Source organism: Salvelinus alpinus, chromosome 15, assembly GCF_045679555.1.
Source record: "Salvelinus alpinus chromosome 15, SLU_Salpinus.1, whole genome shotgun sequence".
Lineage (NCBI taxonomy): Eukaryota > Metazoa > Chordata > Actinopteri > Salmoniformes > Salmonidae > Salvelinus > Salvelinus alpinus.
The window spans coordinates 10,309,327-10,329,719 of record NC_092100.1 but is presented as its reverse complement, the minus strand read 5'-3'; the positions used below and the strand labels follow the sequence as shown (position 1 = coordinate 10,329,719).

At 40.3% G+C, this 20,393-nt stretch overlaps 1 protein-coding gene across 4 annotated transcripts in view; it reads right to left on the bottom strand.

Annotated features, from left to right (window-relative positions):
* Positions 1–20,393, bottom strand: part of LOC139539469 (PEX5-related protein-like) — a 173,117-nt gene that overhangs the window by 35,354 nt on the left and 117,370 nt on the right. For 3 of the 4 annotated variants that reach the window (XR_011667955.1, XM_071342441.1, XM_071342443.1), the window contains 4 exons: positions 19,564–19,687; positions 18,687–18,780; positions 14,779–14,808; positions 12,966–13,061 (listed from right to left, as the gene is read on the bottom strand). Coding sequence is in view for 3 of the 4 variants with exons in the window: in XM_071342441.1 (XP_071198542.1) it covers positions 12,966–13,061; positions 14,779–14,808; positions 18,687–18,780; positions 19,564–19,687 (344 nt within the window). In the remaining variant the exon portion in view is untranslated. The remainder of the gene's footprint in view (positions 1–12,965; positions 13,062–14,778; positions 14,809–18,686; positions 18,781–19,563; positions 19,688–20,393) is intronic. The other variant, XM_071342442.1, reaches the window with a different exon arrangement.

Below are 20,393 nucleotides of genomic sequence, written 5' to 3'. Positions count from 1 at the left end.
GTGCTTAACAAGTGACACAATAAGTTGCATGGACTCACTCTATGTACATTATTAGTGGTACCCCATACATACAATTGTCTGTAAGTTCCCTCAGTCGAGCAGTGAATTTAAAGCACCGATTCAAACACAAAGACCAGGGAGTTTTTCCAATGCCTCGCAAAGAAGGACACCTATTGGTAGATGGGTAAAAAAAGAAGCAGATACTGAATATCCCTTTGAGCATGTTGAAGTTATTGATTACACTTTGGATGGCGTATCAATACACCGTCACTACAAAGACACAGGCGTTCTTCCTAACTCAGTTGCCGTAGAAGAGGGAAATCGCTCAGGGATTTCACCATGAGGCCAATGGTGATTTAAAAACCGTTAAAGAATTGAATGGCTATGAAAGGAGGGAATTGAAGATAGATTAACAGCATTGCAGTTACTCCACAATATACACCTGCATGACAGAGTGAAATAAGGAAGCCTGAATACAAAATGTTATGTTTGGGGCAAATCCAACACAACACATCATTGAGTACCACTCTTCATATTTTCAAGCATGGTGGCGGCTGCATCATGTTATGGGTATGATTGTCATCGGCAAGGATTAGGAAGTTTTTTGGGGGACAAAAAGAAACAGAATAGAGCTAAGCACAGACAAATTCTAGAGGAAAACCTGGTTCAGTCTGCTTTCCAACAGACACTGGGATATAAATTCACCTTTCAGAAAGACAATAACCTAAAACAAACACTGGAGTCCAAATATACACTGGAGTATCTTATCATGACGACATTGAATGTTCCTGAGTGGCCTAGTTACAGTTTTGACTTAAATAAAAAGTTGAAAATGGCTGTCTAGCAATGATCAACAAGCAAGTTGACAGAACTTGAATAATAAAAAAATAAATAATGGGCAAATACTGTACAATGCAGATGTGTAAAGCTCTTAGAGACTTACCCAAAAGATTCACAGCTGTAATCGCTGCCAAAGGTGATTCGAATTTGTATTGACTCAGGGGGTTGAATAATTATCTAATCAAGATATATCAGTGTTTTCATTTCCATAATGACAAAATAAAATAAAAAAATGTTTCTCCACTTTGACATTTGACATGATTCAAATTATTACATCTTATAAAGTGTCTAGTAGTCTGGGTTCCTTGCAGTATACTCCAAAGAATATAATAATTTCTTCTTTTGATCTCACCTGGGGAGAAAAGACTGGAAAAACTACACTGTAAAAAGTATTTACTCATAGAACCCTCACAGCGGTGCATCTACAGTATGTGGGAGTTGTATATATACTACAGCAGTGTTTCCCAGCCCCCAGCACAGCACTTGTTTGATCTACTCCAGTAATTGCACACCCGATTGTACTGGTTAACTAATCAATCATCAAGCCCAGTGGTGGTAAAAGTACCCAATTGTCATACTTGAAAATTACTCAAGTAAAAGTGAAAGTCACCCAGTAAAATAGTACTTGAGTAAAAGTCTAAATTGTTTAAAATTCCTTATATTAAGCAACTCTTTTTAATGTACAGATAGCCAGGGGAACACTCCAACACTCAGACATTATTTACAAACAAATAATTTGTGTTTTGTGAGTTTGTTAGTCTGCCAGAACAGAGGCAATAGGGATTGCCAGGGATGTTCTCTTCATTAGTGTTTGAATTAGACCATTTTCCTGTCCTGCTAAGCATTAAATATGTAACGAGTAATTTTGGGTGTCAGGAAAAATGTATGGAGTAAAAAGTACATAATTTTCTTTAGGAATGTAGTGACGTAAAAGTAAAAGTAGTCAAAAATATAAATAGTAAAGTACAGATTCCCCCAAAAACTACTTAAGTAGTACTTTAAAGTATTTTTACTTAAGTACTTTAGACCACGGATCAAGCCCTTGATTAGTAGAATACGTCTAAGTGGGAATACTATGGGAGAGGTTTAGGAAACCCTGTACTAGTCTATAGTCTACTAGAAGTGCTACCCTCGGGGGAAAATCGAACAAAACTGTGGCTGTCGCTCATAAGCTTTGCCCAGAGGATTACATTCAGGGCCTAAAACTTACTTTTTTGTATACCAGTCACTGTGGCAGGTAGATTTTTAAAAAATCTACCAGCTACTCCAATTTTTTTTACTTAACAGCCCAAATATATACTTTTGCCATAGTTACACAAAAAATAACGATTATAATGCTTAGTAATATTTATAAAACAAGAAATGGATTACTAATAAGAAGTAATGTGGTTTATTGCTCGATTTAATTTAATATGTACTTTTAACCAAAATATCAGAGACAAAAATGTTCAGCTGCCCCTTTAAGGTTACCTTGGTAACAGGGCCACTCCAGTCCTCACTTGTGCCTGTTAGAATGTCACTAGATGAGGCTGACAATACCTCTTTTTGCTAAAAGTGGAAGCAAACTCAAACAATGAAAAGCACCCTAGCTTGAGAAAAAAAAGAAAAAAAAAGAAACGCGAGGACTTTAGTAGACTTTTGAGTAAATTAGACCAACTTTTATGCCTGTACGAATTGCTTCTAAAAACTATTTTTAAAGCATTTCGCTCACAGCCCCCGAGATAGGCAGTGTTGCTGCGTGAGGTGGGATAGCTATAACGTTAGGATTCAGATTTCTTTGTGCATCACCAGATATGAAACAAAATGGCAGAAATACTTTGAAAACAGCTACTGCAGCATTTATTTAGCTATAAATCACAACTTGCACTTGTGTGCCCAATCTTGACTATTTTTATGAAATGCTGGCACTGTAGAGCCCTGAGTGTGACCACCTGCCAACGTGGCTGGTGAATTAGTCATTCTTACCCACCAACGTGGCTGGTGAATTAGTCATTCTTACCCACCAACGTGGTTATGAATTAGTCATTCTTAACCACCAACGTGGCTGGTGAATTAGACATTCTTACCCACCAACGGGGCTGGTGAATTAGACATTGTTACCCACCAACGTGGCTGGTGAATTAGACATTGTTACCCACCAACGTGGCTGATGAATTAGACATTGTTACCCACCAACGTGGCTGATGAATTAGACATTGTTACCCACCAACGTGGCTGGTGAATTAGACATTGTTACCCACCAACGTGGCTGGTGAATTAGACATTGTTACCCACCAACGTGGCTGATGAATTAGACATTGTTACCCACCAACGGGGCTGGTGAATTAGACATTCTTACCCACCAACGGGGCTGATGAATTAGACATTGTTACCCACCAACGTGGCTGGTGAATTAGACATTGTTACCCACCAACGGGGCTGATGAATTAGACATTGTTACCCACCAACGGGGCTGATGAATTAGACATTCTTACCCACCAACGGGGCTGATGAATTAGACATTGTTACCCACCAACGGGGCTGGTGAATTAGACATTGTTACCCACCAACGTGGCTGGTGAATTAGACATTGTTATCCACCAACGTAGCTGGTGAATTAGACATTGTTACCCACCAACGGGGCTGGTGAATTAGACATTGTTACCCACCAACGTAGCTGGTGAATTAGACATTGTTACCCACCAACGGGGCTGGTGAATTAGACATTGTTACCCACCAACAGGGCTGGTGAATTAGACATTGTTACCCACCAACGGGGCTGGTGAATTAGACATTGTTACCCACCAACGGGGCTGGTGAATTAGACATTGTTACCCACCAACGGGGCTGGTGAATTAGACATTGTTACCCACCAACGTGGCTGGTGAATTAGACATTGTTACCCACCAACGTGGCTGATGAATTAGACATTGTTACCCACCAACGGGGCTGGTGAATTAGACATTGTTATCCACCAACGTGGCTGGTGAATTAGACATTGTTACCCACCAACGTGGCTGATGAATTAGACATTGTTACCCACCAACGTGGCTGATGAATTAGACATTGTTAACCACCAACGTGGCTGATGAATTAGACATTGTTACCCACCAACATGGCTGGTGAATAAGTCATTTTTACCCACCAACGTGGCTGGTGAATAAGTCATTCTTACCCACAAACGTGGCTGGTGAATAAGTCATTCTTACCCACCAACGTGTCCCATAGGGCAGCACCCAATTGGCCCAGCGTCGTCCGGGTTTGGGCCGAGATAGGCCGTCATTGTAAATAAGAATTTGTTCTTAACTGACTTGACAAGTTAAATCAAATAAATATGCTCATTATTTTGGACTAGCTCACCATCAATCAGCAAATAACTCAACCTGTAGTGTAGAATTGAGTGATTCATGGCCTTTTATAGTACATACAGTATAGGGCTCCACTCCAGCCGATGCTTGGCATTGCGCATGGTGATATTAGGCTTGTGTGCGGCTGCTCGGCCATGGAAAACCATTCCATTAAGCTCCCGATGAACAGTTCTTGTGCTGACGTTGCTTCCAGAGGCCGTTTGGAACTCTGTAGGGAGTGTTGCAACGAGGACAGATCATTTTTACGCATTGCACGCTTCAGCACTCGGCGGTCCCGTTCTGTGAGCTTGTGTGGCCTACCATTTCACGGCTGAGCCGTTGTTGCGCCTAAACGTTTCCACTTCACAATAACACTACTTACAGTTGACTGGGGAAGCTCTAGTAGGGCAGAAATTTGATGGACTAACTTGTTGGAAAGGTGGCATCCTATGACAGGCCACGTTGAAAGTCACTGAGCTCTTCAATAAGGCCATTCTACTGCCAATGTTTGTCTATGGAGATTGCATAGCAGTGTGCTCGATTTTATACACCTGTCAGCAATGGGTGTAATTGAAATAAAATGTAATGTAAATGTAAATAGCCGAATCCACACATTTTAAGGGTTGTCCACATACTTTTGCGAATGTAACAGAAAGCAAACTACACAATGAATCAGAGGTGTGTTCCTATGGGTCTATCTTATCATTGATGCAATAGTTGTGTGTTCTTATGGGTCTAACATAATTGCTTCAATAGTTGTGTGTTCCTATGGGTCTAACATAATTGATTCAATAGTTGTGTGTTCCTATGGGTCTATCTTATCATTGATTCAATAGTTGTGTGTACCATGAGCTCAAGGGTTGGCCTATCAAAGCACAGAGCACCTCCAGTTAAATGGTCGGCATGGAGATGAATTGTAGGTGCCTTGATGTTGGCATATTTAGATCGTTCTCAGTCACACAATCGTAATAACATTCGGGAGCACAGGACCATGTATGACACATTCATCCATCTGATAACCGGTAAGCTCTTCAGAGTGAGAGATTGTTTTCATACTCAGCTTCTTCTGTAACTTTCTAGAACTTTCTCTGTACCAAAACGACAGTAATCTCCCTCCAAACCAAAAGTGCCTCAGGGAAAATCAAGCGGTGAAAAGGTGAGGCTGTCCCCTGCAGCTTTAATCAAATACTCGGCCCACAGTGACCTTGATCCGGTCTTTTATCAGAGCTGTGATACCACTATCTCTGACTCACAGCAAAACACTGTTCCTCAGAGCAGGAGTTAACCTGGTGGCTTTGTAGCTTGCAGACGGCTCTTTATTTAATAAGACAGGGGTGCCTTCATTGGTTCAATGTGATTGCCACCGTCCCCAAACGGCTTCAACGTCACGGCACAACCCTCCCCTGTAGACGGCTCTTTATCACCCTCTGTCCTAATTAAGCACAACGAAGGCATTTGAAGGGCTCTGCTTTTCAGCCCATTATCATTTTATCCTCCCTTTTAATGGTTTTATGTGAAACGCATGGAAGCCACAACTACTCATCTCTCCTATTATTTTAAAATGTATGATATTTTAGGGCATAATTCCTTGGTGTCTTTGCTCTGTCTTTTGATAAATTCCAGACATTTGGCAATTAAACTAATTGAATAGATTGGCAGCTAGCCTGTGTGACGGAGAGATATTAGTTTGAGCCACTTGAGCCATCTCCTTCCATTTGTTAATAAGTATGAATGCATGCATATGCTCGGCAATTTAGGGGGAGTGATCTGTGATTACAGGGCCCGATATCGACAGTCCAAGCCAGAATTGCTGACCGAGCCAAAAGTGTCTCAGGCCCCCAATTGACGCTCCGGGATACAGTTACCAATCGATCCAACATTTGTCCGGGTGCATCTCCAAATATCATCACTTCTCGGAATTACCTGCCCTGAGACAAGCACTTGTATACTAATCCATGTGATTTGAGAGCCTGGGACTTATGGCTCAGAGTCTCCAACAAGACATCATTAACTCCGACATCCCTCACATTGGGAAGTGATCCCTAAGTGGGACAAGCGCTCCTTTTTGGGGAGCTTCCCAATACTTTCTCACTGTATTCCTATCTTTACTCCATTATTCATTGACCTTCCCAGATACGTCCGTGTGTAACATCGTACTGTAGCCTTCAGTACAGCACATGTAACGCAATAGGCCCCAGGTCGCACACATCAGTCAAAACAGGACATGTCCGTTGAACAGGAGCACTACTTACACCTTCTCTAAGAGAATAGTGGAGATACAAGTGCCTTTATAAAGTATTCATACCCCTTGACTTATTCCACATTATGTTGTGTTACAGCCTGAATTCGCCCATCTACACACAATACCCCATAATGACAAAGTGAAAACATGTTTTTAGACAGTTTAGCAAATGTATTGAAAATGAAATAGAGACATATCTAATTTACATAAGTATTCACACCCCTTTGCTAAGTATTCACATCAATTTGCACTCCAAATTGAGCTCAGGTGCATCCACTTGCATGTGATCATCCTTGAGATGTCACTAGAATTGGAGTCTACCTGTGGAGTCTACCTGTGGAGTCTACCTGTGGAATCTACCTGTGGAGTCTACCTGTGGAGTCTACCTGTGGAGTCTACCTGTGGCCAATTCACTTGTTTGGACATGATTTAGAAAGAAACACACGTCTATATAAGGTTCCACAGTTGACAGTGCATGTCAGAGCAGAAACTATACCATGAAGTCCAAGGAACTGTCCGTAAATCTCTGAGATTGTGTTGAGGCATATATCTGGGTATAAAAAAAATTCTAGTGTGTTGAAAGTTTCCAAGAGCACAGTGGTCTCCATCATTGGGAAATTGAAACAAATATGGAACTACCCAGATTCTGCCTCAGGGAGGTGACCAAGAACCCAATGACCACCCTGCAGAACTACAGAATTCCATAGCTGAGATGGGAGAACCTGCCAGAAGGACAACAGTCTCTACAGAACTTGTCTAGTTAAATAAAGGTTAAATAAAAATACAAAATTAAACTTCACCAATCTGGGCTTTATGGGAGAGTGGCCAAATGGAAGCCACTCCTGAGAAAAAGTCATCACACGTCTAGCACCATCCCTGTTCAGAAATCATGGTGATGGTAGCATCGTGCTATGTGGATGCTTTTCAGCGGAAGGGACTGGGAGACTGGTAAGGATAGAGCCAACAATGATTGGAGCCAAATACAGGAAAATCCATGATGAGAACCTGCTTCAGAGTGCAAACGACCGTAGACTGGGGCGAAGATTTACATTCCAACAGGACAATGACCCCAAGCATACAGCCAAAGCAACACTGGAATGGCTTCAGAACAAGAATGTGAAAGACTGGCCCAGCCAAAGCCCAGACTTGAATCCCATTGAAAGTCTGTGGAAAGACTTGAAGATTGCTGATCACTGCCGCTCCCCATCTAACTTAACAGAGCTCGAGAAATTCTGAAAGGTAGAATGGGAGAAAATCCCCAAATCCAGATGTGTGAAGCTGATACAGACATACCCAAGATGACTCAAAGCTGTAATCACCGCCAAAGGTGCTTCTACACTGAACAAAAATATAAACGCAACATGTAAAGTGTTGGTCCCATGTTTCATGAGCTGAAATAAAAAATCCCAGAAATGTTCCATATGTACAAATAGCTTACTTTTCTCAATTGTTTTACACACATGTGTTTACATCCCTGTTAGTGAGCATTTCTCCTTTGCCAAGATAATCCATACACCTAACAGGTGTGGCATATCAAGAAGCTGATTAAACAGCATGATCATTACACAGGTGCACTTTGTGCTGGGGACAATAAAAGGCCACTTTAAAATGTGCACACAACACAATGCCACAGATGTCACACGTTTTGAGGGAGTGTGCAATTGGCATGCTGACTGCAGGAATATCCACCAGAGCTGTTGCCAGAGAATGTAATGTTAATTTCTCTACCATAAGCTGCCTCCAATGTCGTTTTAGAGAATTTGGCAGTACGTCCAACCGGCCTCACAACCGCAGACCATGTGTAACCACGTCAAAACAGGACCTCCACATTCAGCTTCTTCACCTGAGGGATCGACTGAGTGGGGGTGATTTTTTAAAATTTCGATATTAAATTATTCCATTGCTGAGGCACTAATTCCAATCACAGAATGCAATCGCCTTCTATTATTGCTCTGTGTCAATGGAATTTGAATTGCATCATTCCCTCATTACTATTTTCCCATAACAATATCTGGATCTCTCTCTTGAATTGAAGCTGTTTGTAATGGTGTCTCTTCATACCATTGTAGAGCATATCTGTTTTCACCAGACGGCCTTCAAAGGTGAAAACTCATCAGTGGACCAAATCAGCATGAGTTTTGAACCAAAAGGTATTATTCAAAGCCTGATACATACTCAGAGACATTTCCATGTTTCATATAATTGCAGCCTATCTGGTCACTGATGGGACCACTAGCTTTGTTCTCCTAATTCTCAATGGATGGGAGCACCACAGCTGAAGAGCTCCTATAATCACATAGTCCTATGATGAATCTACCTAGCTATATCTAATTACGGTGACTGTGCCTCCCCTGCTGTTTTACCTGATATGTCTGGCTCCACAATGGCTGACCCATTTACTTTCCTATTGTTAGATGCTGGAAACTCCCATGACCTCGAGCTGGTGCATTTAGTATGGACTATAATGCTGATAGCGAGTGTCATTGGGAGCGAGGTAGCACACAGTCACAACGGAGATAATTTTGCACAGAGATAATCAATCAAAAATAAATCAACCTAAAAGCAGCTTCAAGTAGACAGTGTTATTATACCAACGATTATCAAAGACGGTAAGGATAATGGGCTTGAACAGCGAAGTCGGAAAGTGATATTAGAAACTGTCTCATGGACGTATTTGTCGCTAACGATGGAGTTCAACTTAGTTCTCAGGCTTATTGCAGTATGTGATATCACTGTAGCTTATTGGTTTAAACCTCAATGACTCGAACCAATCAGCATCAACATGTATCTGTAGGACAGAAGGGCTGCATCTCAATAGTTTCAAGTGGCTTTTTCTCCCTGTCTCCTCTGCACTGGCCTGTGGACAGAAGCAATATGGTAGATGGATGGCTACTTAAAGTTGTCTAACTTGCCCAGTTCTATCACAGCAGCTCTAAATGAAAAGGAGACAAACTATTGAGATTAACCTGGGGGTTAAGAAGCTCTACTCTGTGAATGTGAACGGAGAGGTTTGAAACCCAACATCCTTCACACCATAAGACTGTGTTAGCTCACTGTGCTAAAGTCTAAGCATTAGCTCTGGGAAGTCTTCGGGTCTCAGGCAAAGTAACTCAGGCAAATCACATGAAGCAGTACCTTCAATGTGTGCTTCTGCTATATTATGATTACACCTTGTTGTCTCTATCTTCAGGAACAATTCAAGAGTGAAATGCTTGAATGGCCCAGGTGCAGTTGACTGACCGTATACAGGTAAGGTGTCCGAAATCCCTCACCGCTTACCTCAACATAGGGCTGTTACGGTGACCGTATTACCGCCAGTCACCAGTCATGACCGCAGTCAAATTTCATGTGACTGTTGAGTTACAGTAACTAAACTTCTCCAAAACTGCGCTTTGATGCAGCTGATGGTCATTAGTAGCCTACCAAACTTGTTAACAACCAGTCGCTAACTGCCTGGTACTCAGTGGTCTATTGTCCTTCTAATCACTCTGACATCAATGCTAATGCGTTCGAAAATCTAATCAAACACTTCATGAGAGCCCAATGAGCCCATGTTGTGCAACATTTCTATTGGCTTTGCAATTGCGTGAGAAAACAGAGTGATGGCCTCTACTAAAAAGAAGAGGTTCCCATCAGCTTTTTATAGGCTAGGCCTACTATATTTATTTCTCAACTTTCCTAATATTAAGCACCTTGCTTTGCTTTGAAACTGGAGTAGCCTACCTGGCTAACCATCCTCCATTCGCTATTCAAGTGCATACGAATTATGTATTTTTTTTCCCGCCCGCTCTGGAAGGTGCATGATAATGGCCCATTCAAAATGAAAACTAATTTCACACATATATTATTTAGTATACTATAAAAACAAGATTAGATTAAGAATAGCCTGGGTTAAAATATGATCAATTGTGAATTATGCCCAGAGTGTGCAGTCTGAGGCAAGAAACAGCATATGCATTTGTTTGCAACTTTTTCAAATCATAGTCGCATGCATCATGTTCATTTGTGTATTTTTTATTTAACCTTTATTTAACTAGGCAAGTCAGTTAAGAACAAATTCTTATTTACAATGACGACCTACACTGGCCAAACCCGGACGACGCTGGGCCAATTGTGCGCCGCCCTATGGGACTCCCAATCACGGCCGGGTGTGATACAGCCTGGATGTAGCCTAGTCCATAGGCCTATGTGTTTTGGTTTGCATCACAACTAAAGTGGCCAAATACTGTAACTCTAAGCATAGCATATAGGCCTGGGACTCCTGGAACAGGGTTGGAGAGCCAATAGTCTACATGTGTTTTTACAAGCCCAGTCATTGTGCAATCGCTTGTGAAAACAGAGTGATGGCCTCTATTAAAAAGAGGAGGGTTCCTGTCCAGTTATTGTGCAATCGCGTGTGAAAACAGAGGTTTGACTGGCCACCATTTAGAAGAGGTTCACAGATTTCTTGTGCTGCTATTTTTATTGTTCAATTCTTAACCCAATGAGCCCCACGTGACGCCTTTTAAACAACGGAATGTATTTATTTCTTCTGCATCCACCATTAGTCTGTGTGATTAACGGGAGGCTGAGCTAAAGCGGTGTTTGTGAGACAAGGGCGGATATCGCTGGAGCCCGGGGCCGGGTCTGTTTACAAAAACGGCTGTAGAGTCCGAATGGTTTGAGCCACAATCTATTAAAATCTATATATGAAAAGCTGAGACTCTCACGAACAAATGTAACATGTATCGCTCTATGATGCTCACAAACTAGACAAGAGTCGCTAGAAGGTAAGGGGTTCTTCTACACAGAAGATCACAGGAAATCCATGGACATAGTGTCTATAATACCGTAATAAGCTCACATAATTGCTGTCACAAACTCCACACAGTTGTCACTGAATAGTTGGATATTAATTTCCCACTGGTCAAACCATTTATGTACTTACAGCATTCATAAAAAAAAATCTTTGTTTTTGCTTTGGCGGACCTTATTTGTTGTATTGACATTTGTCAATAAAACTCATGAATACAACTGTTTATGTCAAATACTGTTGTGTTCTACTTGTAGCCCTGGTTGTCCTGAAAAGAACATGGTAAAACACTTCATTATGAGGCTAAAAATAAGGACTGGTCAGGCAGATAAATAAAAAGCCCCTATTTTTCTGGGCTCTCGGGACTGAGAGGGTTCAACTTAAGCACATTAATCTGCTTTACAACTGGCGTAGCTTACCTGGCATATTCAAAACGTAACCGCGGGAAGCGCTACCTCCATTCGCTATTCGAGTGCCGGCTACAGATTATTTTGTTTGTTTTCGTGGGCCATTCTAAATCAAAAATCATTCCACACATATATTAGGCTATATGTAAAGAACATATTACATTTAGAATTGTCTGTTGGGTGAGAATATTATAAAGTGCTTGTGAAATTGTGAATGAGAGACTGATGTAAGTGTGTGAAGCCTGCGTAGGAAACAGCAGATCAAATACAGGCCTGTCATGCAACATGTTTCAAATCATCATTAGAGTCACATCATGCAGCCTTACAATTTATTAGTAATCAAAACATATAGCCTAAGGTTTTTTAACTAACGTTGCATAAATAACTCTAATTAAGCATAGGAGGACCTGTTTCAAGTTATCACTATGTAAACAGCTTAACACAGAATAGCGGAATGTGTGCCATCCCTTGTAAATTTGATTCAGCTATGTTCAGTAGTATTCTTCTTATTTAAAATAATATAAAATAATGCAACAGGAATTATAAGCTAATCTTTTTTTTTTTTTTTTTACCTTTATTTAAAATGAACTAGTGTATCCCACAGCCATATGGCATAGCCAGATCAGGGCCTAACACTCTAGCCTAGTGGTTAGAGTGTTGGACTAGTAACCGAAAGGTTGCAAGTTCAAATCCCCGAGCTGACAAGGTACAAATCTGTCGTTCTGCCCCTGAACAGGCAGTTAACCCACTGTTCCTAGGCCGTCATTGAAAATAAGAATTTTTTCTTAACTGACTTGCCTAGTTAAATAAAGGTAAAATAAAATAAATAAATAAGGACGACTCAGAATATGCTATTCTGTTCTTCTGAAATAGGCTACGTCATAATGTTTCTTTAGACCTGCTTAAAATAAATAATGGATTTATTGTGACGGTGTAGGCCAGGGATAGGTAACCATGGTCCTGGAGTGCATCATGCACTTCATGTTTTTTTTAAAATGTAGTTGAATTTAGTCAATAACTGAGCTGATCAATTAGCTCAGTTGATCAGGTGTGGTTTGTAGTTGGAACAAAATCCTGCAGTAGCTCTGGCACTCCAGGAACAGTGTTGCCCTGTATATTAAATGGATTTATTCGACTTTTTAAAATGTAGATGTTCCAAAAGTCCGCATCGGTGGCTTGTAGGCTATGCGTGGAAGCCCAGAGATGCTATATGTATTTATGTTAATTACCGGCTGATAAAATTTCAGGACCGCCACAGCCCTAGCTCGACCGCTGCCTTGGTGTGCTCAAACTCAATCCCCTTCCTCTTACCTCCACAGCTGCCTTGGCTCGCTCAAACTCAATCCCCCTCCTCTTACCTCCACAGCTGCCTTGGCTCGCTCAAACTCTTCCTCCAGGGACTGGTTTCTGGACAGGAGGGCACCGCCACCGAACCGCTCTTTACTCAAACGGCCCTGTCTCACACACACACACACACACACACACACACACACACACACACACACACACACACACACACACACACACACACACACACACACACACACACACACACACACACACACACACAAACACAAACACACACAGCCAGGCGAAAGGAGAGGAGACAGACAGACAGAGAGGGGTGCAGGGTCAGCCATCTCTGCCTTCCCCAGGGAGGGGTAAATATCTCTGCCTTGGCAAGCCTTTGACATGCTCATAACCCTGAAATGTGCTGATGGTAGCATTGTTATAGCATCTGACAATGCCTCGTGCTGCTTTTGAAAAGAAGTGGACCAGTTTGCATTTCTACATGTGTTGTACTTTGTGTATATGTATACATGTTTTGTGACTGCGCAACATATCTAGCAAAACTGGTACCAAATATGAATTGTGCTGAAATAGTGTAATGTGTTAGGATGTAGTGCATTACTAGAGTAACTGGTGATGTCTGTAGCCTAAGGCTAGGGAATCAATTATGGAGACCAAGGAATTAAAATGAAGTACATGTTCCGTACAGGGAGACATTTTGTAGCTCTCAGGTAGAACGCAAGTCAGTGGCCTCCCACTGCCACAGCTGCCTGGTTGTCACATTCTGATGACTAATCTGTTCTGTAAAACCTGGTGTCAGCTCAGCCATTACCTGTAACATTCCATGTTCCATTTCCATAGCTGGCCATTAGAAGGACACGATTTATGCGAGGTCTAATTGAAGTTGGCTTATCTAGATAGTAATGGCCTCCAGAGAATTAGCTTCCGCCCGCTTAATGTTGCCTACTACGTCATGCAATTTAAAATGGTAAAAAGGAAAAAAACGTAAAAAACGTGCAGTGTCTAAAGTTTATTTCTCAGCTTTCCAAGCAGTTCTACATGCTGTTGTGTGCAAAATGTCAAGGCCCAGTGGTACAGGAAAGCTGTAGGGAGGTGTGAAGGATTTTAGTCGGTTTTAGTCTTTTTTCATATATAGCCAAGTTATCATTACTCATTGTATTTATTCATTGCATTATTATCTTTCTATTTTTCTCCCTGTGTTATTCGGAACAGGCCCGTAAGTAAGCATTTCACTGTTAGTTTACGAAACACCTGTTGTTTACGAAGCATGTGACAAATAAATGTTTTATTTATTTTGATTTGACATCATTCCTCTGTCAACATATTGCGTGCGTGACCACCTGCCAAGTAAAGGAAACCAAAGCCGCTGTTTACAGTATCGCTGTCGGTGACTTACAATGGTTCCCCTGGGGTGAAACAAATGTAGCGTTTGTTTGCGTATAACTCCCCATCTTCGGTGGCCATCTTTAATCCAAAATCTATTATTTAGAGGTTGCTTAGCCGGTCTCTGTGAGATACACTGTGGGCTTGAATGGGCTCAGAGTAAGGCTACTGAATTACTCATGATCTATTCATCTAATAATGGTCGGATAGTAACAGGAGTCTCAGGTTAACCTGTATAGAGACCACGGCCACTGAGGAGGGAAGCGCTCGACATTTGGACCTCAGAGCACCACAAAGGAACAATTTAAAAAGCCAACATGGACCCCTCTCGGTTGAATTACTTTTGTCATCCAAAACGTTACCCTTGTTGCGGGACCGTCAACACATATTTCTTCTGTTTTGGATTCTGTGGTGATGTTGTCTGTTCAGTGCAAATGTCTTTTGATATTATAGGAAAGGATGCATAGAGGGGCTTACATGTCTTCCACTAATATACTGTCTGTTGAGCTGTAATGGAAGAATATGAGGTGTTAGCACAAGATGGCGGGTTAAAACACGGTCACATCACAGGGATCCAGTACAGTGACTGGAATTATGGTTTTGCATGCGTCTCAATTAGGGTTGCAAAGTTACTGGTAACTTTGGAAATGTACCAGTAAACTACAGATTTTTTTTTCTTTTAAGGATTTTAAGTAATTTTCATAACATGCAAAATATACAAAAATAATAAAATAAAATGTTTTAAATATGAAAAATAGAATGACAAAGGTGTGAAACATTATCCTTGATATAACCCATCAACTCAGTGAATACTATTATATTTTGTACACGTTTTTATTTATTTTATTATGTTAAATATCATATGTTTGTTGTAAATGTCATGGTGCTGAACTGGTGGCAGTTGTGAAAAATTCAATAGTTGGAGGAGTTGCAGAGTTAATTGCAAATTATGTCATTGTTGATTCAAAGATTGTTGAATTAATTAGGTTATTTTCTCTTGAGCCATATGGTCTATCCACTAGAAACTCAAGAAAAATACACAGATATACGCTACCGTTCAAAAGTTTGGGGTCACTTAGAAATGTCCTTGTTTTTGAAAGAAAAGCACATTTTTGTCCATTAAAATAACATCAAATTGATCAGAAATACAGTGTAGACATTGTTAATGTTGTAAATGACTATTGTAGCTGGAAACAGCTGATTTTTTATGGAATATCTACTCTATCACTCCTGTGTTTCAATGGCACGTTGTGTTAGGTAATCCAAGTTATCATTTTAAAAGGCTAATTGATCATTAGAAACCCCTTTTGCAATTATGTTAGCACAGCTCAAAACTGTTGTCCTGATTAAAGAAGCAATAAAACTGGCCTTCTTTAGACTAGTTGAGTATCTGGAGAATCAGCATTTGTGGGTTCGATTACAGGCTCAAAATGGCCAGAAACAAAGCACTTTCTTCTGAAACTCGTCAGTCTATTCTTGTTCTGAGAAATTAAGGCTATTCCATGCCAGAAATTGCCAAGAAACTGAAGATCTGGTACAACGCTGTGTACTATTCCCTTCACAGAACAGCGCAAACTGGCTCTAACCAGAATAGAAAGAGGGGTGGGAGGCCCCGGTGCACAACTGAGGACAAGTACATTAGAGTGTCTAGTTTGAGAAATAGACACCTCACAAGTTCTCAACTGGCAGCTTCATTAAATAGCACCCGCAAAACACCAGTCTTAACGTCAACAGTGAAGAGGCCTTTCCGGGATGCTGGCCTAGACAGAATTACAAAGAAAAAGCCATATCTCAGACTGGACAATAAAAATGTAAGATTAAGATGGGCAAAATAACACAGACACTGGACAGAGGAAGATTGGAAAAAAAGTGTTATGGACAGACGAATCTAAGTTTGAGGTGTTCAGATCACAAAGAAGAACATTCGTGAGATGCAGAAAAAATGAAAAGATACTGGAGGAGTGCTTGACGCCATCTGTCAAGCATGGTGGAGGCAATGTGATGGTGATGTGATGCTTTGGTGGTGGTAAAGTGGGAGATTTGTACAGGGTAAAAGGGATCTTGAAGAAGGAAGGCTTTCACTCCATTTTGCAACGCCATGCCATACCCTGTGGACAGCACTTAATTGGAGCCAATTTCCTCCTACAACAGGACAATAACCCAAAGCACAGCTACAAACTATGCAGCTTGACCGTATGGTACGTAAGAAGTGCCCATCAAGCCAATCCAACTTGTGGGAGGTGCTTCATGAAGCGTGGGGTGAAATCTCTTCAGATTACCTCAACAAATTGACAACTAGAATGCCAAAGGTCTGCAAGGCTGTAATTGCTGCAAATGGAGGATTCTTTGACGAGAGCAAAGTTTGAAGGACACAATTATTATTTCAATTAAAAATCATTATTTATAACCTTATCAACATCTTGACTATATTTCCTATTCATTTTGCAACTCATTTCATGTGTGTTTTCATGGAAAACAAGGACATTTCTAAGTGACCCCAAACTTTTGAACGGTAGTAAAAAAATAACAAAATAGAAAGGTACATTTCCTGAAGAAAATGTGGTGTGCTTGCTAGCTTGTTTTAAAGTATTTATGGTTGTGAAATATAGTAGTGGTAGTGACTGCAGTAGTAATGGTGGTGACTGGTTATAGTTGAAAAAGTAGGTAAATGGAAAGATTGATTGGTTGGTTGATCGGTTGATTGGATAGGATAAGACAGGATAGTATGAAACATGTAAAGGTTGGCTTGCTGTCTCTAGTTACTGTTGGTGAGTTATTTAATGCAAATTTGTGCACATTTATATAGTTATAGTTTTGAAGAATTTGACGTTAGGATAGCCTGACCATGAGAAAGTTGGTTTTGTGTCTCTAGCTTGGACATTTTATGCAGATTTTAAATGGTTATAGTAAAAAAAAAAGCATAACTGGCATAAAGAAAATTGGAATGCAAGGAACATCTCAACGTTGGTTTGACGTTAATAGCTTAAACGATGTAAGACCAGTGGCGAATCCAAATACCTCCCATTCAAGCCTATGGAGCTTTTAGGAACATTTAAAATGATTATAGTTCAAAAAGTATAAATGGTATAAAAATTCAGAATGCAAGCAATCTAATCTGAACGCAAGCAATTTGAACATCTCAACTTTGGTTTGGTGTTGATAGTTTAAACAGTTTAAGAGGAGAAACGTGCCAAAATGTTCAACCTGGACTCAGGGGTAGACATAACATAGTAAATGTAAATCTATCTCCTCCATTTAGTATAATATGTTACGTTTCGTATGGTATGTATTAATTTATGGATGTCCATGATCTATTTCGTATGATACTGTATGTTTACGAATTACAATTTGGATGATATATTACGAATTGCAATTCGTACAATATGTTAAGAATTTGCAATACATATGATGTTACGAATTCCAATTAAGCTAATGTTAGCTAGGTGGCTAACGTTAGCTAGGCTAAGGGTTAGGGTTAGGGTTAAGATAAGGTTAAATGGTTAGGAGAAGGGGAAGGGTTAGCTAACATGCTAAGTAGTTGCAAAGTAGTTAAAAAAAAGTAGTAAATAGTTGCAAAGTGGCTAACATGCTAAAGTTGTCCGTGGTGAGATTCAAACCCGAAACCTTTGGGTTGCTACATGTGCATGTTATAAAGTAAACTTCTGTCTTATGTAACCATACCAAACATAGCATATCACACTAATATGAGTGTATCGTATTTACTTTTACTATGTTACAACTAGTGTATGAGACCAGGCTGAAATTTCCCCCATGTAAATCAATGGCCCTTTTATTGTCATTGAAATGCATTTGGAGCTCATTTAAATATTGTTGTAGTACAAAAAGTATAAATACTGTCAAAAATATTTTCTCAAGCAATCTAAGCTGGGGCGGTCTGCACATTTGAAAGTTGTTTTCATGTTAATAGCCTGAATCGTTTAATAGCTAGAGCAGGCGGAATAATAATAATAATAACAATAATAATAATAATAATAACAATAATAATAATAATAATAATTAGTATGTAAGAAATATAGAGTTGCGTTTTGCCTTCAGCAAGCACATTAATGGATTTTTTTATATTCATTCATTTAAAAAAAAGTTATTCAAGTATAAATTACAAACTTGACTTATTAATTTCCAAAATGACCCAAATTGCAGGTAAATTGCGGTCGTTTTACAACCCTAGTACCAATCAACTTCCATCAAACAAAGTCCTCTCAACATGTCAAGTAGAAGCCTACCACACTTTTAATCAAAACAAAAAAAAATTAGGTAAAAAGCTTTCAACTTCAAAGGACTGTTGATTTCAAGTGCAGACGGAAGAGACAATAATGGTCTGACTCAGCAATGACTACTCAGGACTCAATAGCCAAGGCACTTACTTGAAATGCTAGAGCTGGCTCGGCCTCTGCTATGGCATTTACTTCCAAAGAGCTCTTGGAGGGTGGCTCTGATTGTGTTTTGCAGTCTATGGACCTAAAGAGAAAGGACAGAGAGGACAGTTGAATCAATAATACATGCATTAATTACTCCCCAAACACGATTAAGTCAGAGCACTTTACTTTCTTCAGCTTTCTTGATGATGCTTCAACAGTGTGCAGACCTTCCGAAAAGCTCTTTATTTCCAATGTACTGTATGCTCAGGGTTATGTCTTTATAGCGACCGACTGCTCTTACGCAATGGGCTGCACTACACTAGATTAATTGAATGAGTGTTTTTTTGGTTACCTTTTTCTGTGATAATGGCAATTTCCAATACCACCTGCAGTAGATACAGTAAAGCAGACGTCTAGTGAATTAGGGAGGGGATGTCCTTTAGATGACCTTTTCAGCATGCACAAAAGAGGCGGGGGTGCCTGAGAAGACTACCGTCATTAGAATAGCTATGATTGTGGCCCCACTTAGGTTAAAATATTCTCGCATACTTTGAACTAGTTCACAATTCAAGTGAATTAAAGTGAAGAGCGATATTGAAGTGTAGTGAGTAGAGCAGAGTTTCCCAACTCCGGTCCTCCAGTACCCACAACAGCACACATTTTTGTTGTAGCCCCCGGACAAAAACACCTGATTCAACTTGTCAAGGGCTTGATGATTAGTTGACAAGTAGAATCAGCTGTTCATGTCCGGGGCCATAACAAAAATATTTACTTTTGGGGTTACTGGAGGACCGGAGTTGGGAACCACTGGTGTAGAGTTTATTGCAAAGACACAGCAATGTGTAACTGACATAGATGTAACAGGTGCATGAAGGTTACTTACCACAGAAGTTCGCTGGAGGAGTTTTTCGATGAACCCCGTCTCTCCAATTTCCACTTTCTGCTGCTGTTTCTTTCAGTGTGGACGTTGAGCTCCTCCCATTTCTCCAAAGGACAGGCAATGTTGACTGAGAAGAGCAATCACAGAGAAATCAGTTAACAGCGGGGTACCAGCTAAATAAAGCTAAATAAAATAAAATTGCCAACTGGACAGATCCATGACAGGGACATGCATTTTTCTTGTAAATGACACCCAGGGTTATTATCAAACTCTATGTCATTAATTAATCAAACTAAGCATAGTCTGACTTGCTACGCATTATTAGAACTCAGTTGAAGAGTGAAAGGCTTTAACCTCCTCAACTTGCTAATGGGAAACTTATCGGCTGTTACCTCTTAATCTATTTTAAGATGATCTGTTCATTACAGGCCTTACTTACTGCCTGGTCCTCCTTTGGATGATCTTGAACATGAACAAGGTCAACTCCTCTGGACTTCATAAGGGAAACTTTTCAATGTGGCAAGGTCGTTTAAGCGTTTAGGAGACTGGGGACGTGAGGCTAATACCATTCCTGGTTTAATGTTATGAAAATGGCAATGAGTTATGCTCTAGATATTAGGTAGTCATGACGACATGATACAAAGTAAATTCTGCATAACTATTGGCTGTAAGAGATCATCCTTTAAACATGCACCTAAGTGTTCATCTACACAGCTGTTTGTTTAGTCATATGAAAGTGACAATGGCCACTAAACATGATGAGGGACATAGTTGTGGTCCAACAGCCAGTTTAGATCATTATAGTCGGGCAAACCAAAAAATTATCCTGACAA